The 18045-nt window shown below is 38.7% G+C and overlaps 2 protein-coding genes across 13 annotated transcripts in view; one reads left to right on the forward strand and one right to left on the reverse strand.

Annotated features, from left to right (window-relative positions):
• KIAA1143 (KIAA1143 ortholog) overlaps nt 1-11071 on the reverse strand; it is a 67513-nt gene extending 56442 nt beyond the window's left edge. For 4 of the 10 annotated variants that reach the window (XM_067291351.1, XM_067291349.1, XM_067291348.1 and 1 more), the window contains exons 1-2: nt 10835-11071; nt 7872-8031 (exon numbers count right to left, since the gene is read on the reverse strand). In XM_067291351.1, coding sequence (XP_067147452.1) covers nt 7872-8031; nt 10835-10942 — 268 coding nt within the window. In that variant the 5' untranslated portion in view covers nt 10943-11071. The remainder of the gene's footprint in view (nt 1-7871; nt 8032-10834) is intronic. The other 6 variants (XM_067291354.1, XM_067291355.1, XM_067291358.1 and 3 more) reach the window with 4 other exon arrangements.
• A 233-nt stretch (nt 11072-11304) lies between these two features.
• Nucleotides 11305-18045, forward strand: part of KIF15 (kinesin family member 15) — a 38360-nt gene continuing 31619 nt past the window's right edge. For all 3 annotated transcript variants that reach the window (XM_067291359.1, XM_067291361.1, XM_067291360.1), the window contains exons 1-5: nt 11305-11343; nt 13035-13077; nt 14411-14594; nt 16081-16157; nt 17344-17381. In XM_067291359.1, the coding sequence (XP_067147460.1) occupies nt 11325-11343; nt 13035-13077; nt 14411-14594; nt 16081-16157; nt 17344-17381 (361 nt within the window). In that variant the 5' untranslated portion in view covers nt 11305-11324. The remainder of the gene's footprint in view (nt 11344-13034; nt 13078-14410; nt 14595-16080; nt 16158-17343; nt 17382-18045) is intronic.

Consider the following 18045-nt stretch of genomic DNA (forward strand, 5'->3'; position numbering starts at 1 on the left):
TTAATATACCCTGTCCTACGGAGACAGTTAAAAAGATCACATGGCCATAAACCTACTTTTTATTATCATATGGGATGAATGTTTCAGGGTTTCTTCAAATCTGTAAAGCCACCAAACTATGCTCTGAAAACACATTAGGACTGACTAATTCTGCTCCTCTATATGTACTAGAGCAAATAACAATTTAAAAACACAAGAAGTTCCTTTCAGGATTATCAGGCAGAGGAAAAAATCTCCTGCACAAGTAACAGCATCTGGGCAGTATTTCTGGGAAAAAAAACTTAACTTTGAAGTCATGAATCAGAAGCAAAGGCTCATGCTGCAGTAGTTCACAATTTTTATAATGAATATGCGACGGATATTAAAGAACCATAGGGGTTCCATGCAAGACATTTTTCCTAAAGTACTTTTGTGAATAAATTATTCAACTGAAATTTCCTAACAATATATTAGTGTTTGACAAGATTATGTTTTATTTAGTTATAACTAACAAACATTTTTTGCCTTCAGCACAAATTTTTTTTTGAATACATAGGCATTATGGCAGAGGACTAATATTTTAGTGTTATCATACACAGCACTGGTTGGAACTTTTCAGGGCATGCTCCAAACAATACAAATATGAGATCAACTATAGTAAACGTTTTGTGGTACACATCAAGACATCAGCTTAATTAGGGAACTTCACTTAGAATTCCTTAGTTTTCACAGACTTTTTTTTTAGGAAGAAACCTAGCTTAAAGAACTAGCTTAAAGAGCACCAATACTGTCAATGACTTCTGCAGAATGTAGTTTTCTGCAGTAGTATACAAGGGAATAATACTATGCAGAAAATAACTAACCAGATTTTTGGAATATAATTCAGTATTTGTGCATTAGAAAAGCATCACAGTTACGAGAAATAACCAGCAATAATAAACAGTAGTTATTAAAAGCATGTTTATCAATGGCTCCATTGTGAATTGTATGTGAAAAACTTAGGTGTTTAGATGTTGTACATGTAATTTTAAACTTATACATATATAAGTTTAAGAAGTGCCCACAGTAAATTCTGGGAGGGAAAAATAACCATTTCTGAATATATACCACATCTAGCCAATCAAAATATACTACTTATCATTTCTCTCAGAAGCTATGCTAAACTTAAAAAATTTAAACAAATTTTCCCATCATGAACTCCCTTTTGGGGCTCAGAAGCTTAATGTAAAATAATTCACTTACTGATTGTTGGTCAGCTACAAGAGAACATTAGAGTTTGTGTCTATACAGAGAGCCAGCTTTTCTAATTTAACGAGACCTGAGGCAAATGATATAAGCTGAATCCTGCAAAAAATGCATCTATAAAAGAAATCTCACTTATGACCAGACCCAACTGTCTATGTACTTGTGTCAGTCAATACACAGACTACATACAGTACTAGTTGCAGCTGTGGAAGTAGGACTTCAAAGCAACCAGCTGTTACAAAAGCATGAGAAGCATCAAAAAGTCTCTTTAGATGCTCTTATAACAGTGGTTACTATACTTTCTTAGAATGGTAAATTAAAAAAACAAAACCTTAAAAATCTAACAAAAGCATACCTGCAAAATACATCAGCTAAACAACTATGTACTCATACTCCATGGAAAAATGGAAATCAGAAGTTCCAAATTTTACTCCCAGCTCTCCTGCTACCCATGCTGTGAACTGCATTAAGCCTTTCACTTTGTCTACCAGATGGAGAAAGTGATAGATACCTTTGCAGCATGAATTTAAAATCTTTATAAGCAAAGTGCATAAACAGAACAAAGCTCAGAAACGCCACTAAAATGGCAACTGGGTTAACTCTGAACTCCAGGGCCTCAGTATTATTTGTGTATCATTCTGCAATAAAGGAAAAGATTTTAGTTCCTGGCCTGGTAAAACACTGTCAAAATTTTATTATACATATGTTCAAGGAAATTCATTTCAGTAGGAAACTCAGGCTAACTTCAGAGAGCTAAGATGTGTATGCAGTGCTTGACAAAGAATGAAGGAGATAACGAAACACAGCAGGTCTGGCCTTACCTAAGCAACTGTGGGAAGAGGAAGAACAGAAAGATTATGCATTTTGAAAGAATTCAACTTAGCAGCTCAAGAATTTAATACTGATTTGTTAGGATTGTCTTTTTCAGCTGGTAAAAAACTTCACCTTATCTCTTTTAATTTTACTAGACTGATATGCGTCAGCTGCTGTTTGCATTAATGACCTCCAGAAATTGATTTTTTAATCATTATTAAGCAGGGCAAAGAAGAGATTCAAGAAGCAATCTCGGTGTTGGTAGTTTTTAAAGCAGAGCCTTGATAAAAGACTATATCAGTATTACAAATTAAGGAAAGGATTCTGATAAATGCATTAGAACACACAAGGTAAAAGACAACCAAGATACCAACCAAGCAGCCAGCATCACATGAGAAATAATAGAAAGCTCTTAGTCATAGCTGCTTACGCCTGGATCACAAACCTTTTATGCTGGTAGACTAAGAGAGATATATTCAGATGTTGAGTTGAAAGCTCACTTCACGAGTGACATCAATTTAAGAAGCCATGAATTCAGAAGGATGTTTTTTCCCTCCTTTAAGTACAAGTTGTATCTTACAAGGAGAGTAGAACTGCGGGACTGAAAAAGAAACACTGCTCTTCTGTTTAGGTTTTGGGTTTGTTTTTTTTTAAGCAATCATTTATGTAGTCAGTAGTACCACTTTTCAGCAGGGTCAATTTCTGTCCACATGGGTCTATTAGGCTGCAACAGGAAACGCACACCCCACTAAACTGGCAGGAATGTCAGAAAGAGGAGCACACACAATATTTCAAAATGCATATCTATTTAATGACAAAGGTTGGAAAAATTTTTTATGGTAACCTGGCAAATTTCTTACTGGTTGCTATGGTTAGAAGTTTGGGTTATCAGACACTCCTTTCTGTAGTGCTTCTTCACCACCTATCTCTACACATGTCTTCAGAAGCATTTATTATATGAATTCCACACACTGGTCCCATGTAGATAACAACACTAATCTTCCTCAGATAATCAGTCTCATTCAGTATTGAGGGCATTCTGAATTAAAATCATCTTTGGGAAAGTTTTTGTTTTTTTTTTGTTTGTTTGTTTGTTTTGGTTTTTTTTTGCTTTAAATACTATAAAAAACAGCCTTGATTTAGATTCCTACTGTTCACATGATAAAAAGCAACATAAACTCTAAATGTGATAAAACAGCTGCTTAAGCTAAGGAAAGAACTCTGTTACTCAAGACAGGCAAAAGGGGCTGGATTCTCCTCTCCTCTCCCTTCTCCTCTTCCACCCCCCAGCATATAGAATGACACAAGAATAATATTAAGAGACTTCAAATGAGTAAGGACACCTCCCAAGAAATTTAGTCATTTGCATATATCAGAATGTTCCAGAGGCAAGATGAACAAGAAAAGCGGCAGAAAAATCAATTCCAGAGACTGTAATGAATGCTGGGAGAAAGTATCTTGCAGCAATTACCATCTTTTCTTTTGTGCAAATTTAATTTTTCATAAGACCATTTTTATTTATCTCTGAACTGACAGAAACTATTTATAAAATGCTCCATAAAATTCTTAAGCAAAATGACTGTTGGTAAACAAATGACTTCTTTTTAAAAAGCCTGTAAGTCAGTCTTCCATGGATAAAAAGATTTCAGCAAAGGAGGAGGTTTTTTAATATACAAAAGGTTAAGCCAGCTAAAAAAGTTCTCCACTACTATACTTGCAAAGCCAATGGAAGAGCATTACTAAATTTTGCTCTGCCTCAGGAGGCAGCTGAGCAAGGCTAGAACATTAATCAGCTATTTTTGCCAAATTAATGAAAGATTGAAGCTCATCTTTTAAAGAAAAAGCAAGTCACAGGAACTGCTGATGCTTGAAATAAATAAGTTTAGTCATGTCAAACTGGTTATAGAACAAAATTAAGGAGAAGAAAGTAAATGAGATTTGTAAAATCCTAGAATAATATCCCAAGCTAAAGCCTGAGGACAAGGACCTTCAGATGAAGACATCATTACAGATACATAGACAAAGGGAAGCAGAACCTCAAAACTGGTTATTTATGGTATTTTGGAAAACTAACAGGCAGTTTCTATTCACAACATATAATTAGAAACATATTACTTATGATCTACCAAAGTGCCTTGGCTTTAATCTCAACATGGTGGAAAGAAAGATTAGTGGTTCTGAAATTTGCTTCCCTGTTACTCTTTCAGTCTTCACATAATTTCACTGATGATCTGATTCAGTGCCATATATTATGGTCTAGTATCTGTTAAATTCATTTCACTTTCAGCTCTGGGAAAAATTCAAAGCAGTAAGAAATGTAATCAAATTACACAACATCAGACCTTCATTACACTTGCCATTTTATGTGTGATAATTACCCCAAAAAAGAGAGTAAAGTAAGATGTTACTCAAAACTCTCCTTATTAAACTAGAAGTAATCAGTTGCCTAAATATCTGCCTCTAACTAGAAATCAGAATTTAAATCTAGAAATAAGACTAGTATGGCACAGATGGACAAAGACTTAAAGAAGCCTTCAGCAAGCTGCCACTTACACTGAAAACCTCATTTCACCTCAACCTGGTCCTCTCCACAGCAGAGGAACATGCTACCACATGCCCTGTTCATTCCCATACACAAAGAAAAGGGAAATCAGGCCAAGGCTTCATATTGATAGCAAAGGCAAATGAGCTAATAGTAACATAATAACACAGAACAGAGAGCAGCAGTCCCCATGATTCAACAACCCTGCTACTTCCTACTGCGTATTTTTTCCTCCAGTTGCAAGTTGTTATTCAAGGGATGAGCAGGTGATAAGCAGAAGTGCCAAAGCCCTACAGGGGCTCAATACTAGTATGCTCACTAAATACATTTATGTCTTAGGAAGGTCTTTTTCCACCAGAGCAGAGGTTCAGTTTCTCTGTTCAAATATATTTCCATTTCACACTGTGTGCTCAACTTAGTGGATCAGCTGCTTTTGGACTTTTTTCACAGCATGGACTCCATCTCAATAGACTCTCATGGACAACTGCTTCTTTCTGCCCAACCTTGTACAATCATCTTTCATCCTACTGTTATCACTCAAGATTCCAGTGGCTGCTGTAACAGTTGCTTACATGAAAAAGAAATCGCTCAGAAAGAATCTTGTCATTTTCTTCCAGTAGGCTGAAACTTCCCCCAAGACCTAGAAAGTGACACCCCTTTTAAAAAGAAAACATGTGACAGTTTTACAAACAACAACACCAGGCACATGCAGTACACTTCAATAACAGAGACCAGGAAACAATCAGGAAGCTGAGCACATTTTCTCAGAGGAGTTTGAATTGTAAAAATACAGCCCTTGGTCCCCTCATTGGTTATGCCTACCACTTTTACATAGCTACCTGCAGAAACAAATCAGATAGTTTTATTTACTTTGAAGCTAACCTACATTATAAAATTCTAAGAATTTTTCATCAATGTGCTTTTCAAAATATAAAATTCTCAGTGTATTTGTTCCCTCTACTGTTATTTGACGTCTCCATTTTCTATCATTTATATTTTTACACATACTCCTACACAAGGACAGATCTGCAGCACAAACCTGAATTTTCAATCCAAATGGTAGAAAAAGACTGAAGCAGCTATGGATGTCATACTAATAGCTCTCATTCTGCTCTGAACTCAATTTACAGCCTTTGGAAATAGCCACAATGGCTAACCAAAGGAAAATTCCACAGCTTCTATGAATCATCTTTCTGTTTTATACTTGTGAGGTTCCAGTTCCAGATGGGTAATTGGGTCAAGACATTCTTTCTAAAGACAGTAATATCAACCTATATAATCTGTCAAGTCTTCTGATACACACAAAAAAAGCAAAGTTACACTTCTTCACATCCTGTGTTACGATGGAAGAGTTTTTGGACACTCAACACATTTGTGTAAACAATATATGAATGATGAATACTCACAGATGTTCTTAACTGTATACATCAAATATAATTTCATGTCTTTATTGTCTAACTGCAACAACCTCTTCCACACCCCTTCATCTTTCCATTGTTGAAAAGCCTGTTCAATATTTTAGATAAAACCTTTTCATTCCTTGCATACTCTGAATCAAGAACACTGTTACAAAGAAACATGTTTTTTTCTGTAGGTGTTTGTTTCTACTATCGTATCATATGTTACATTATGCAAAACTAAGTGAATTAGTTGAATGTATCTGTAGCATAGGTTTACATGTGAATCTGTTGTGAAAGTCCACTCAGCAGAACAACTTACACAGAGTTTTAAGATCTGTACACTGTTCATGTTGTAGCACACTGAAATCGATGTCAGTGGAGACTGCATTTTCATTAAAAAAATATATTAGAAGGCTTCCAAGTTGTATGGAAGATTTGATTTTCAGTCATGTGTGGAAGAAAAGGCATTTTCTGCATCTTTCCTAGCTTTTTATCTAACTCTGACTAAGGCTTACATTTTACCACAGAAGTCTTATTTGCATTACTCCGGTTCATTTAGTTGCTTATCTATCACATTTTCAACTTTTAGAAAGCTAAAATAAGTATACTCATTAAGATTTTTGAGAATAGCTAATCATCTCTACCCAGAATTATCAAGAGTTTTTTTACTTACTTTATTAAGCATGTAAAGCTATAATCAGATTGTTAAAAAGGATTTAATAATACAATGAAATTATCCCTTTCCCATCAAGAGCCAAGGCACTAGTTATTAGTTAAAATGGTGTATTTCATTCTATTCACTCCTCTGTCATCACCCCACAATGACAACTGCTTTGCCACACTAGCTGCACCATTTTCTTGCATCAATATTTTAACATATTGTATCCTTCTCCTCTAGGGCCCTAGAGAGTTTATTATTTCCATAAGGACCAGGCAATGAGAAGAAGATATAATTTTCATGACTTTGTTTTAAGCAGCATAAAAGGGATGTTGGGTTTTTTTTTCCAGTGTAAAAGTTTATATTTTTTAGAGCATAATGACCTGAGAAGTAGGTATTTGAAACTTTTTTTTATAATTACATAAATACAGAATGGCACAAAAGATGAACCGTTGCCTCATGAGCTGTGGAAATAACAAAGTCCGGTTTAGCACAGTTTGTTTACTACAGTCTATGTCCCAAAATACCTGCCTTGAAAATCCTAGCTCTCTCTTTTCATCCTGCAACCTCGCTCCCTACCTTCTTGAAAACCTTCAGCTCATCTCCTTCCTCTCACATCTCAAATCACCCCACAGTACTCCTAGGTCTTTCCCATGCCCTTATAACCACTAGCTGTGGAAGTCACAGCACACACTGGGGCTGATTCTGAGCAAGTAATACGTGGACCATTCAGTTACTGAACATGTTAGTGAGCTTGCACACCAGCCATTCTCTCCTTAGAAGCACTAAACTGAGTTTACTCCTTTTACCCAGGCGCTCTTTTTTACCAGCTCATCTTTAAGACTCCTCACCTCTCTGTCAAACTTCACTGAACTGATTAATGGGTTCAAAAGTTATCACAGGTGATGACAAAAAGACTGTTTATCAAGATGATAATGACACCCCACACCAAAACAAACAAACAAAAAACAGATTATTGCTATATGGAGGTAGGATGCACAATCAAGAAGCATGTAACTGCAACATTATAAAAAGCCAGAGATCTTGGATATGCATTCAAAGAGTACAGATTAGGAACCACAAGTGCAAACTATTTTAGCCAAAAAAACGAAAACTATTAATCAGAGGTAATATTAAACAAGTAGAAAACTGAGCAAATATCATCAAGCTTCCTTTTACAGTTATTTCTCTCTCCTTGGCTATACAAAGCAAGAATTAGTAGTTTGAAATTCACCTGATTCACTTGATTTTAAGGCCTCTTTGATTTGCTGTTTAATTTTCATTGCTTCTTCTGCAGTCAAGTCCCCCTTTTTCAGTGTCACCACTTGAGGCTGCTCATCCTCTTTGTCACCGCCATTCTCACTATCATCATCTGGAAGTGGAAGTTGTTCTCTCTAGACGGGAGAGAAATAAAAGCAATTCTGATCACCACACCAAATCACAACTCCTAAGGTGCAACAGTGGTCTAGTAATCTAGGGTGTAAAGAAGACGGAGCCAGACTCTTCTCAGTAGTGCCCAGTGATAGGACGAGAGGAACTGAGCACACACTGAAACACAGGAAGTTCTGTCTGAATATAAGGAAAAACTCTTACTGTGAAGGTGACTGAGCACTGGAACAGGTTGCCCAGAGAGGTTGTGGAGTCTCCATTCTGGGAGATACTCCAAAGGTGCCTGGACATGTTCCTGGGCAACCTACTCTTGGTGACCCTGCTTGAGCAGGGGGATTGGACTAGATGATCTCCAGAGGCCCCTTCCAACCTCAACCGTTCCGTGATTCTGTGGTCAATCTTTCATTTCACTTCTGCTGTAAGGTTAGTAAGGAGACCTGGCGTGGCTTTCAGTGCCAAGCTCTCCTAACACACATTGTCCAAATGACACAAAATTACTGTCATACCCTTCAGTAAAAGGGAATATTTTACTCTGGCCCACCATACGCACTCCCTTATGCCCTCATCGCAGTACAGCAGGCATAGCCAAATTCTTCTATGATTTGCTGGTACTTGGCAGCTAAACAGGCTCTTGGGGAGCCACTGCAGCTGGGCACAAGGTTAACAGTCCAATTCCATCACTGAGACACAGATTCCTGTGGAAAAAAAACAGTATGTGCTCTTTCAATTAAAGACCAAAGCAGTATGAACTTAGAGGTAAGAAATTCATTGCCTTTGTTCATAGAAATAATGTCTGTCATGTCACACTAAGATAATCTTAAATGTCTGGGACCAAATTTGAATCCTCTGTGCTATACTCAAAACAGTGAGAAGGGAAAGGGAGTCCATGGTGGCTTTATTACTAAAGCTACCCAATTAAATTGTAAGCATTATTAACATAAGGAAGACAATTTCCCTGTTTCCACTCTCCCAAACTCATGCTCTGAGAAAGAAGAATCATCTGGGATGAAAATTTTATATAAACAAACTTGGTCTAAGGCAGAGAGTTACTATAGAAATCTCAGTACAACAACGTAAAGTTTGGCAAGATTATAGGAACTGAAAACAGTCTCTTATAAGTATAGATAGTATTACCCTAATCTACTGAACTTACCACAGGAATAGGCAAATTCCAGTCTTCCCCAAGAAATGAAATAGCTCATGCTAAAGGCATACTCTATCTCAAATTCAAACTCATTTACACCTTTCTTTTCTAACAAATCATTGCTGTTATTACTTCACTGACCAGTCTGGAGAAAGTAGGTGATATTGGCTTAAGCCATATACCTTATGTGTGTATATATGTACACCATATAGCTATAGATATAGCTTAAGGTCTACTACATACTAGGATTGAATCTTAAAAGGCAGTAAAGGCAAATGAGACAAGCAGTGAAAGTCGATACTTTGACTGTTTGTAATACAAGATATTTTCACAAATAACTTACCTATCCTAACTAGATGACACTTAATATTATTTGAACAATAGCCATAAGATATTTTGTGCTTTTAAGTAATGAACTATCATAGCTAACTACCATTTAAGGACAGTGCCATACAAAGCTACTTCAGAAAAGAGGATGCTGTTCCACAAACAGCTTTTGGGTGGCAAAGCTGGTTTTAGCAGTAGCTAAACCACCTATATGTCACAGTGGCACAAGCGTGATTCAAATAAAGTCACTGACAATTAGCCACTGGTTAGTGGGTTGGTTTTTGTTCCCCCCCCCCTAGGTTGCTGCATACAGGTCACCTGCAGCATCCCCCAAATGTTTCTGCCAGTACAACTAGGCAATAACATAACTGCACAAACAGGATTACCATCAAAATTGCACCACAACTTAAATTTAGATTTTCTTAGTCTTCTACAGGAAACAACAAATTTGCCCGTAATATATTAGGGTAATGATGGGACTATTTTTCTTAGGGCATCCTATAAAACACTAGAGTTAGCAGAAACTCTGCAGTTTGGAAACGCACACAAACCAGCGCCACCAGGTAAGCCTGCCTTTTAAACAGCTGACTCAGACCCCTACTGCCCCAGCCCTGCCCACCTCACCATCACACCAATGTTTGTGTCAGCTGACCCGACTTCAGGACACGTTAACCCTTTTCCATTACGTTTTACTATACTTTTAAGACTTCAAACACATCTTTTTCCCTTCCGGGTTTTAATAGGCAAATTAAACTTGGGGCATCATAATCGTTTCCCCCCATCGCCCCCCACAGACAGCTGGGCGCGCTGGCAGGGCCCTGGTACCGACAGGGCCGTGGTACCAGCCGGTCACTGCCGCCCCTGGGCCAGCTGCTCCCACGAAAGGCACCGCGACTACCACGGCTGCACTTATTAAAAGCAGCAAGGGGATGGGATATTGCTGCTTTTAAAAAAAAAAAAAAAAAAAAAAAACTCCGACACAGAAACAAAAAACAACTTAAGTCACAAAGATAGTCTCCGTTACGGTTTAGGCCGGTAACTACTTTTCCCCCTTTCCCTACCACCTGCCGCGGGACTTCTTCTCCTTACACTTACTTCCCCCCAGTGCCCGAGGGGGGCACTGCTGCCACGGGCGCGCAGCTGCCCCTTCCCACCCCAATCCCGGCGAGGGGCCAGTCACTGCGGTGCCGGGGGGGCGCGCAGGGCCGTGACAGGAGCATACGAAAACGGGGCCGGCAGCACCCAGGGGCCTGCCCGGGGCTGGGGGCGGCAGCGGTGCCCGAGCGCGGGGGGAGGCGAGCGGGGGAAGACGGGCGGGCGCGGGGCCAGGCCCTTACCTTGGTTTCCACCGTTGGCCCCTCCCGATACCCGACCTGCCGCTTGAAGCGGCTGAGAAAGGCGGGCTCGGCCGGCCGCACGTAGGAGACCTGGGTCTTTTTGCTCATGGCGGCCACCGCCGCCGCCGCCACCCCTCCCCGCTGCGGCCGCTAACGGCCAGCCCCCGACACGCGCTTCCGGCTCTGAGGAGGCGAGAGGGGATGGCGGCCCTAGCGGGACGCAGCTACCGCCCTTCCTTCCCGCCCTCTGAGATTTCCCCCGTCACGTGACGGGGGGGGGGAGGGAAACGGCTCCTCCAGCCAATGGCAAAAAAGAAGCCGGAGCGGGTTAAGATGACTTGAAGCGAAATGGCCGCGCCCGTCCCGGCTTCAGGGGGGAGGCGGAGCCTCGCCGCCTGGGGCTCTTAGCGCCAAATTCAAACGTGCCGCCATTTTGGGGCAGGCGGCTGGGGGGCGGGAGGAGCGGGGGGTGGCAGGGCCGGCGCGGACCATGGCTCCCGGCACGAAAGGTGAGGGGGAGCCGCGAAGGGGCCGTGGGGGCGTCCACCTCCCCGCCGCCGAGCCCCCGTGCGGGCAGCCGTGCCGCGCCGCGGGGGAGGCCGCGCTGCGGCGCTGCCCTGGGCCGGGCGAGGGGCGGCTCGTTCCTGCGCGACCGGGCTCCTGCCGTGGTGCTTCACGCGGGGAAGCGGGCGGGGGCAGAGGGGCGCCCGTGCTGGCTCGGCGCCCCGCGGGGGGCCGTGCCGTGGGGCGGCGGCTCCCCGGTGCCCGGTGGGGGCCCCGGGGGCGGCGACCCCCGGCGCCTCCAGCAACGCTTTTGGCACCGGGCGGCGCCCCAACGGGCGTCTCGTGGCGGACAGGGGGGGCCCGGCCGTCCGGTGCCGGTACCCTGCCCCGGCGCCCGAGGGGCGCTTCGCCCTCCTTGCTCCTGCTGCCTTGGGCCGGACAGTCCGTTTTGCGTAATCTCGTCGAGTTTTCATTGCATGTGCGGTTTGCAGCTCCAGTCGGTGCAAAGTTTTCGTGCCCGTATAACGCTTCAAGTGAAGGCAGCCCTTTAAACTGGGAACTGAGAGCCGGTGATTCCTCAAGGTGTCCCACCGACAAATATCTATCTACCTGCCGGTCTAATTTCACTTTTTTTAAATGTACCGGTTCTCTTGTGCTATCTCGTTTTGACACTCCTAATTCAGATATTTATTCTTCGAATATATGAAGTTAGTAAATTGTTCTAATGTTATTGTGTGGATTGAAGCAAATAGGCTCCAATCCCTCCATGTACTTGTGACTGTTTTTCACATAACAGCCGAAGGGTATTTATGTAGCGTAAATGCTAATCAAGACTAGTGCCTTTGCACCTTATTATTATCTTAAAGTGTAGGTTTAAATTCTCCTACAATAAAAGCTGTCCAAGTTTAGAGGCCTAATATTTTGGTAAATCATCTTCGATTGTCATTTTACTTGTATTTACTTTTATTTTTAAATTTGAATCTTTTATCACACTAATAACTTTGTTTATTTAACCTATGTGAAATAATTTCCTGTTAGATTCATTTTTAAATAAAAAATAAGTCATCCTATCTATCTATCTATCTATGGAGTTATATGTGCCATCTGCCTGAAACAGGCTGTACAAAACGATGATCACATGTACAGGAGAACTGTATGCATTACAGAGTGATGCTCAATGTTACTTCATAAAAATGAAAGCAATATAACTGCTCAGATTTTGCAGGTGCTATGATATTGAGTTTCTCAATCGCATCAATAAAGCTATTTCATACTGTGTTGTTGTTTTACCTGCAGTGAGTTGGCTATTTTAAAACATAATGGGAATATATAATGCTATTAACATTTATGTTTCTAATTCTTCAAAACGCTTGCAAAACTTCATGTGCGTTCACATAAAACTCATGTTCAATGAAAATATTCATTTTAACAGGCTACTTGTGCAGGTAAAGTTAAAAGCCTGTATGTGCTTGTATTGCAGGACTAGAGGTTTCTCTACCTTTGCAAGAAACATTCTGTCAAAGAAAGATAGTTGCTAACTGTTTTTGTGCAGTTCTGCATCACCGTGGAACAAACATTTATAAGGCTCTCCATTTATTTCCCTCAGTATTGCTTACAGTATTTTCTATTTAATTTTTTTTGAGATAATTATATACCATTTGGTATTTATGTACGTTTTTTCACTCCTGTTTTATAGGAGATGCGCGTGACTCTACGTTACCTTCGTTGAACTCACCTAGGTAAACAAGTATTTGCCAGTTCCTTTATATGAATAATCACATTGCAGAAAATATGCAAACATTTATGTTTTTCATTCAGCAATTTCCTGTATAAGATTATTGCCTTTTTCTCTAAACTTCCTTCTAGGGTTTTTAAAAATTGTTCTTAATGGAAGTGTTGTTCTGAGAAATCAGATTCTTCTTGGAATGCTGCCATGCAGTAAATTCTTATTTGTCTATTAACTCTACAGCTGAGTTTGGAATATCTCTGAAGGGACAGTAAACCTGAATTCCATCAGGAAGTCTTAAGCTGAAAGAAAAAAGAAAAACCAAAAAAACCCTCCTCCAAATACACACAGATATTTATTTTGGGTTGGGGCAGAAACGATTATATACTCAAAAAATTTTTGGCAAGTTATTGTCATCTGTCTCAAATCCAATATCACATACATCTTCACTGCTCCCTGGGTTTTTTTGTTTGTTCGTTTGTTTTTTAGCCCTTTCCTCTGCCATTCTCCCACCCCACATTTTGGTCATGAAGTCGTTTTCCACTTTAAATTTATTCTGTTCCTTTCTTTTGTTTATCAAAAGTAAAAATCAATGCCAGTTATAATACCCTCACGCTACAGCTGACTTTTGGGAAAGAATCAAGTAGTTAAGTAAATCCAAGTTTGCTGTCAGTTCAAGTAAGAATGTGCTTCTTTAAGTATTATATTGCTATTTATGCCAGAACTCCTCAATGCTTTAATATAATAGTCATGTGCAGTTGCTTAGTCAAGCTAAATTTACTGGTGCATCTGTTGATAAATGTGATGAAATAGGCCAGGGAGTTTTTAAATTTAGGAGCTGCTATACTTTATCAAACTCATGGATCATTTAGTTGATTATTCTTTCCCTTCCTGTGAGCAGCAACAAAAAATGCTAGTAACTTTCTTGTTGGAATATATCATCATCTGCTCCCTACGTAAAGTCTTTTCTAACCTCCAGTAGTAAGAAGGATGCTTGAACCTTGAAATCTTAGAAACTTCCAAAGCCTTTAATATTATAATAATAGCTTTGTTGTTTATTATTCATGTATATGTCAAGTTCACTCTGAAATGTGCTTTTTTAGAGCTGAAGTTAATGTAACAGCAATAAATCCCAGTTAACTGCTTGTTCTTTATTTTTAAATCTGCCACATCTTTAGCTTCAATGAATCTATGACTTGTAATGAATTCGTGTCTATAGCTAAAAGTAGTATAATTTCAGGAGAGACCTTTGTATGACTTTGCTTAATCTGATTTTTGTGATTTCATTTTATCAAACAGCTGATAAATCTATTTCCAAATAATCTAATGCATAAATATTCATTTAGTGTTGAAGGTGATGCTATCAAAGTTTATGTAAGGGTACGTCCCCCTTCAGAGGGAACTGCGTTAACTGATGGAGATCAAGGCTTATGTCTATCTGTTCTTTCAACAAACACCATTCGTCTGCACTCGAAGCCTGAGCCGAAGATCTTCACTTTTGATTATGTTGCAAATATGGAGACAACACAGGTGAAAACTTACAACACTATTGCTCTTTTTCTCCAGGTTATGGCAACTGTTACATTAAACCTTTCTTATGTAATTTCTTGGGTCTTATTTTTTGCTCTGATGAGATTGGTTGGATATTTAGATATAGTACACAAATATTACACTAAATTCTAATAGTTTTAATATATTTTTAAAGAATTTTAATAATTTCTATGATCAAAGTTTACATTAAAATTGAAGCTTTTATTTGTAGATTTTATAGTAATAGCGCACACCAAAAATAAAGCTTGCTGTTGAGATAAGCCTATAAAAACAGCTGGCAAACAGTAGCTGATGTTGAAGGAGGTGATTTGTATATTAGGAACTTATGGCATTATTTTTCTTTCTGTATTTTCTTGTTATACATTTGCCTTGAAACAGCTATATTGTTCAGAGATTTTACTGCCAAGTACTAATACTGCTTTTATTAGGAAAAGGTTATACTGGAAGGAAAATCCTCCATTTAATTTTTATAATATTATGTTTGTAATTCTGAACATAATATTGATTCATCCAGGACTTCAATCCCATTTAACATCTGAAGCCCCTTACTTCTCTTTCCACTCTCTTCAGGAAGCCTTTCCTTCCTGACATGTTACCTTAATGGGGAAAATTAAAATAAATCTATGTAACAAGCATTTTAAAAACAGTTTGAACACTGAGTTGTTTCTGTGATATCCTGATAAGTTGTGATGGGTTCCATTCTATCATAAAACTTTGGTCATGTGTAAGGAGTAAGAATGAGATCTTTTTTCAAAATACTTATTTTGAACTTATTCTAATAAAAGGGCCATGTCATCTTTCAGGTAAGTCTTTTACATGAAGAAGTAAACTGTTTGCTCTGGACTGCATCATGCTATCCACCTTTTTTGAGAACTCGGCATAGAAAATGTTGGGAAGTTATAGCAAGATCCTGTAATATATACTGTGCCTCTTTAACACAACACAAAACAAAAAAACACTCTATATGAGCCAGTTAGGCTGTGATTTGGAGCTAGGCTATCATTGCAGGTTTAAGAAATACATGAAAATAGATGAGTGTAGCAGTTGTGCAGATTACTGAATACACCACAGTGCAACTGATTTCATGGCAAACAGAAAATTGAGTGTGATAGGCTCAATTTTGGCCTACTGATGGTACAAACAAAATAGCATAATTATCCAAAACACTGGACAAAAATTAATGTAATATGTTTTTGAAAGTCCTCATTGTGATGCTGAGTTTCATTATTCTTTCAGACTGAAACAAAGAATAAAATGATTTTTTCAGAGGGTATGACTTATGTCATAAATATTTACAATGTATTGTTTTGTTGCAAGAGAACTGTAGGAGTCATGATACATTTCTGACTTTAAATAATGCAATGTATTTTATGTATTATAAAGTTATAGCATAGAGAACACTAATAGAAGAGATATTTGAACCACTGGTGCCAGCTACCTTGTTTTTTCCCCCCCTTGTCCCCAGGAGTCAGTGTTTTCAAGTGTGGCCAAAAGCATTGTTGAATCTTGTATGAATGGCTACAATGGAACCATCTTTGCATAGTAAGTCATTTAACGGTATTTCATATCAATTACAACATTTGAGAAGTTTGTGTAAATGAGTACTAGTGGCTTTAAGTCCCAGAGCCTTGCTTAATGTTACAGTAAACCTTTAAAGTGCTTCCTTATTCAGTGCAGCATGACATAGGGAATATTCTCGCAATATTGAAGAGTACTTCTTATTCCTCCTCCTGAGGCGTCTGTTTATACCTGCTGTGCTTCTAATACATAAAGCCAATAATGTGGGGTGTAAACTAATTTCAATTTTACTATTATATTTGTTTAAAAAATAAAGTCCTACTGTAGTGTTAAAGAGAAAGCTAGCTGTTTTTATTATGTCCATGATGAAATGGAATGAAAACTGCTTTGACTTGATATTTGACTGGCCAGCTCGGTTCTTTAGTCTTAGCTGCCTGTGAGTTCTCCCACAGATGATAATTTTAACCTTCAAAATGTTTTCAAGATAGGAATAAATATGACTAGTAGCATGAATATCATTATGCTAACTTTCACAATATTTTTTCCTTTTGAAATCCATGTAAGCACTTTGGTCAAAAATGCTAACTTAAAAGGAATGACATAATCAAAACCTTACTGGGTTTTTTAGCCTAGTACAGCATTTGCAAAACTGTGAAGTGAAATCTACTTTGTTACAAGATATAAGCACAGAAAAATTAAATGAAATTGCCCTGAAATTTCTGTAGCATGATTAATAGCTATGCTTATAAAGAGGATATATTCAGTTTGGAAGGAAGGATTTTTTTCTATTTTTTGGTTTGTGTTCTACTGACTGACATAAAACCCAAAACATTGAGACAAAAAAATTAGTTTAATGTGTAAACTTGAAAGCTTTTATTTCAATGCTGAGTTCCACTCAGCACTATTTCCCTTTCCAGCAGAAACAAAGAAAATGGCTGGAGGAGGAAGTATGATTTCTATAAGAGAATTTAGTGGTCAGATTTGCTGTTATATTTTCATAGGGTGTTTTTTTAGCTAACTAGTTTTCAACTCGGTGATGTCTTTTTTTTTTTTTTTTTTTTTTCTATCTTCAGTCTAGGAGAAAATATTTTTTCCTATTAAACTGCCAGCTATCACAAAATATGCAGATAAATGAAAAATTCACAACCAGAATAAAGCTTTGTTAACCCCCCCCCCCCCCCTTTCTCCCCCTCCCCTCTCTCCTTCTAAGTGGCCAGACTGGATCAGGAAAAACTTTTACTATGATGGGTAAGTGCATGAGAGCTTAATCTTTCAGTGATGTCTTAATGTTTTTGTCTTGAGTTGAAATGTCATCTTGCTTGAACACCAGAGGTGATTTAGATTTTTGTCTTTCTGCAGATAGCTTGTATGTTTTAAAAAATGGCATAGCACTCGATGATTTGTTCTTACCTTGTACCAAAAGAGTGAAGAATAGCTGGTCTTCTTGAAGATGTATCATTTTTCTGCCTTTCAGCAGGAGAAAGCTTTTCAATAAAATCAAATACTTTTAGTAAATTGGCTCAAAAATGAGTGGTTCTTCTGGTTTGCCTGTTTGGCCAGCATCTCTTACATGTCTAGAAACATATTTTAGTACACAACTCTTCCATATGAAAACACAGTGAGGTTTTCAAAATAACTGTCTCCTAGCCAACTAGGATTTTAAGGTCCCCTCTATATACAAAGGAAGCCTCCGGTATTCTTGCTGGTCATGTAATGTTAATTTTAAATGCATTTATTGTACTTGTCTTTAGAAAGTTACTGCAATAACCAAAAAGGTTATGGCCTACATGTTTTAGAGGACTGCGTAGAAATTAAGTGAGCGTAGGGCCTTTTTTCTGGTTCTTCAGATCAGGGTTACAGCACCTGTGTTAGCATGCCTGCACATCTGTATGTTTTCTATGGGAGTCCAGGT

Source organism: Apteryx mantelli, chromosome 2 (assembly GCF_036417845.1).
Source record: "Apteryx mantelli isolate bAptMan1 chromosome 2, bAptMan1.hap1, whole genome shotgun sequence".
NCBI classification, from domain to species: domain Eukaryota; kingdom Metazoa; phylum Chordata; class Aves; order Apterygiformes; family Apterygidae; genus Apteryx; species Apteryx mantelli.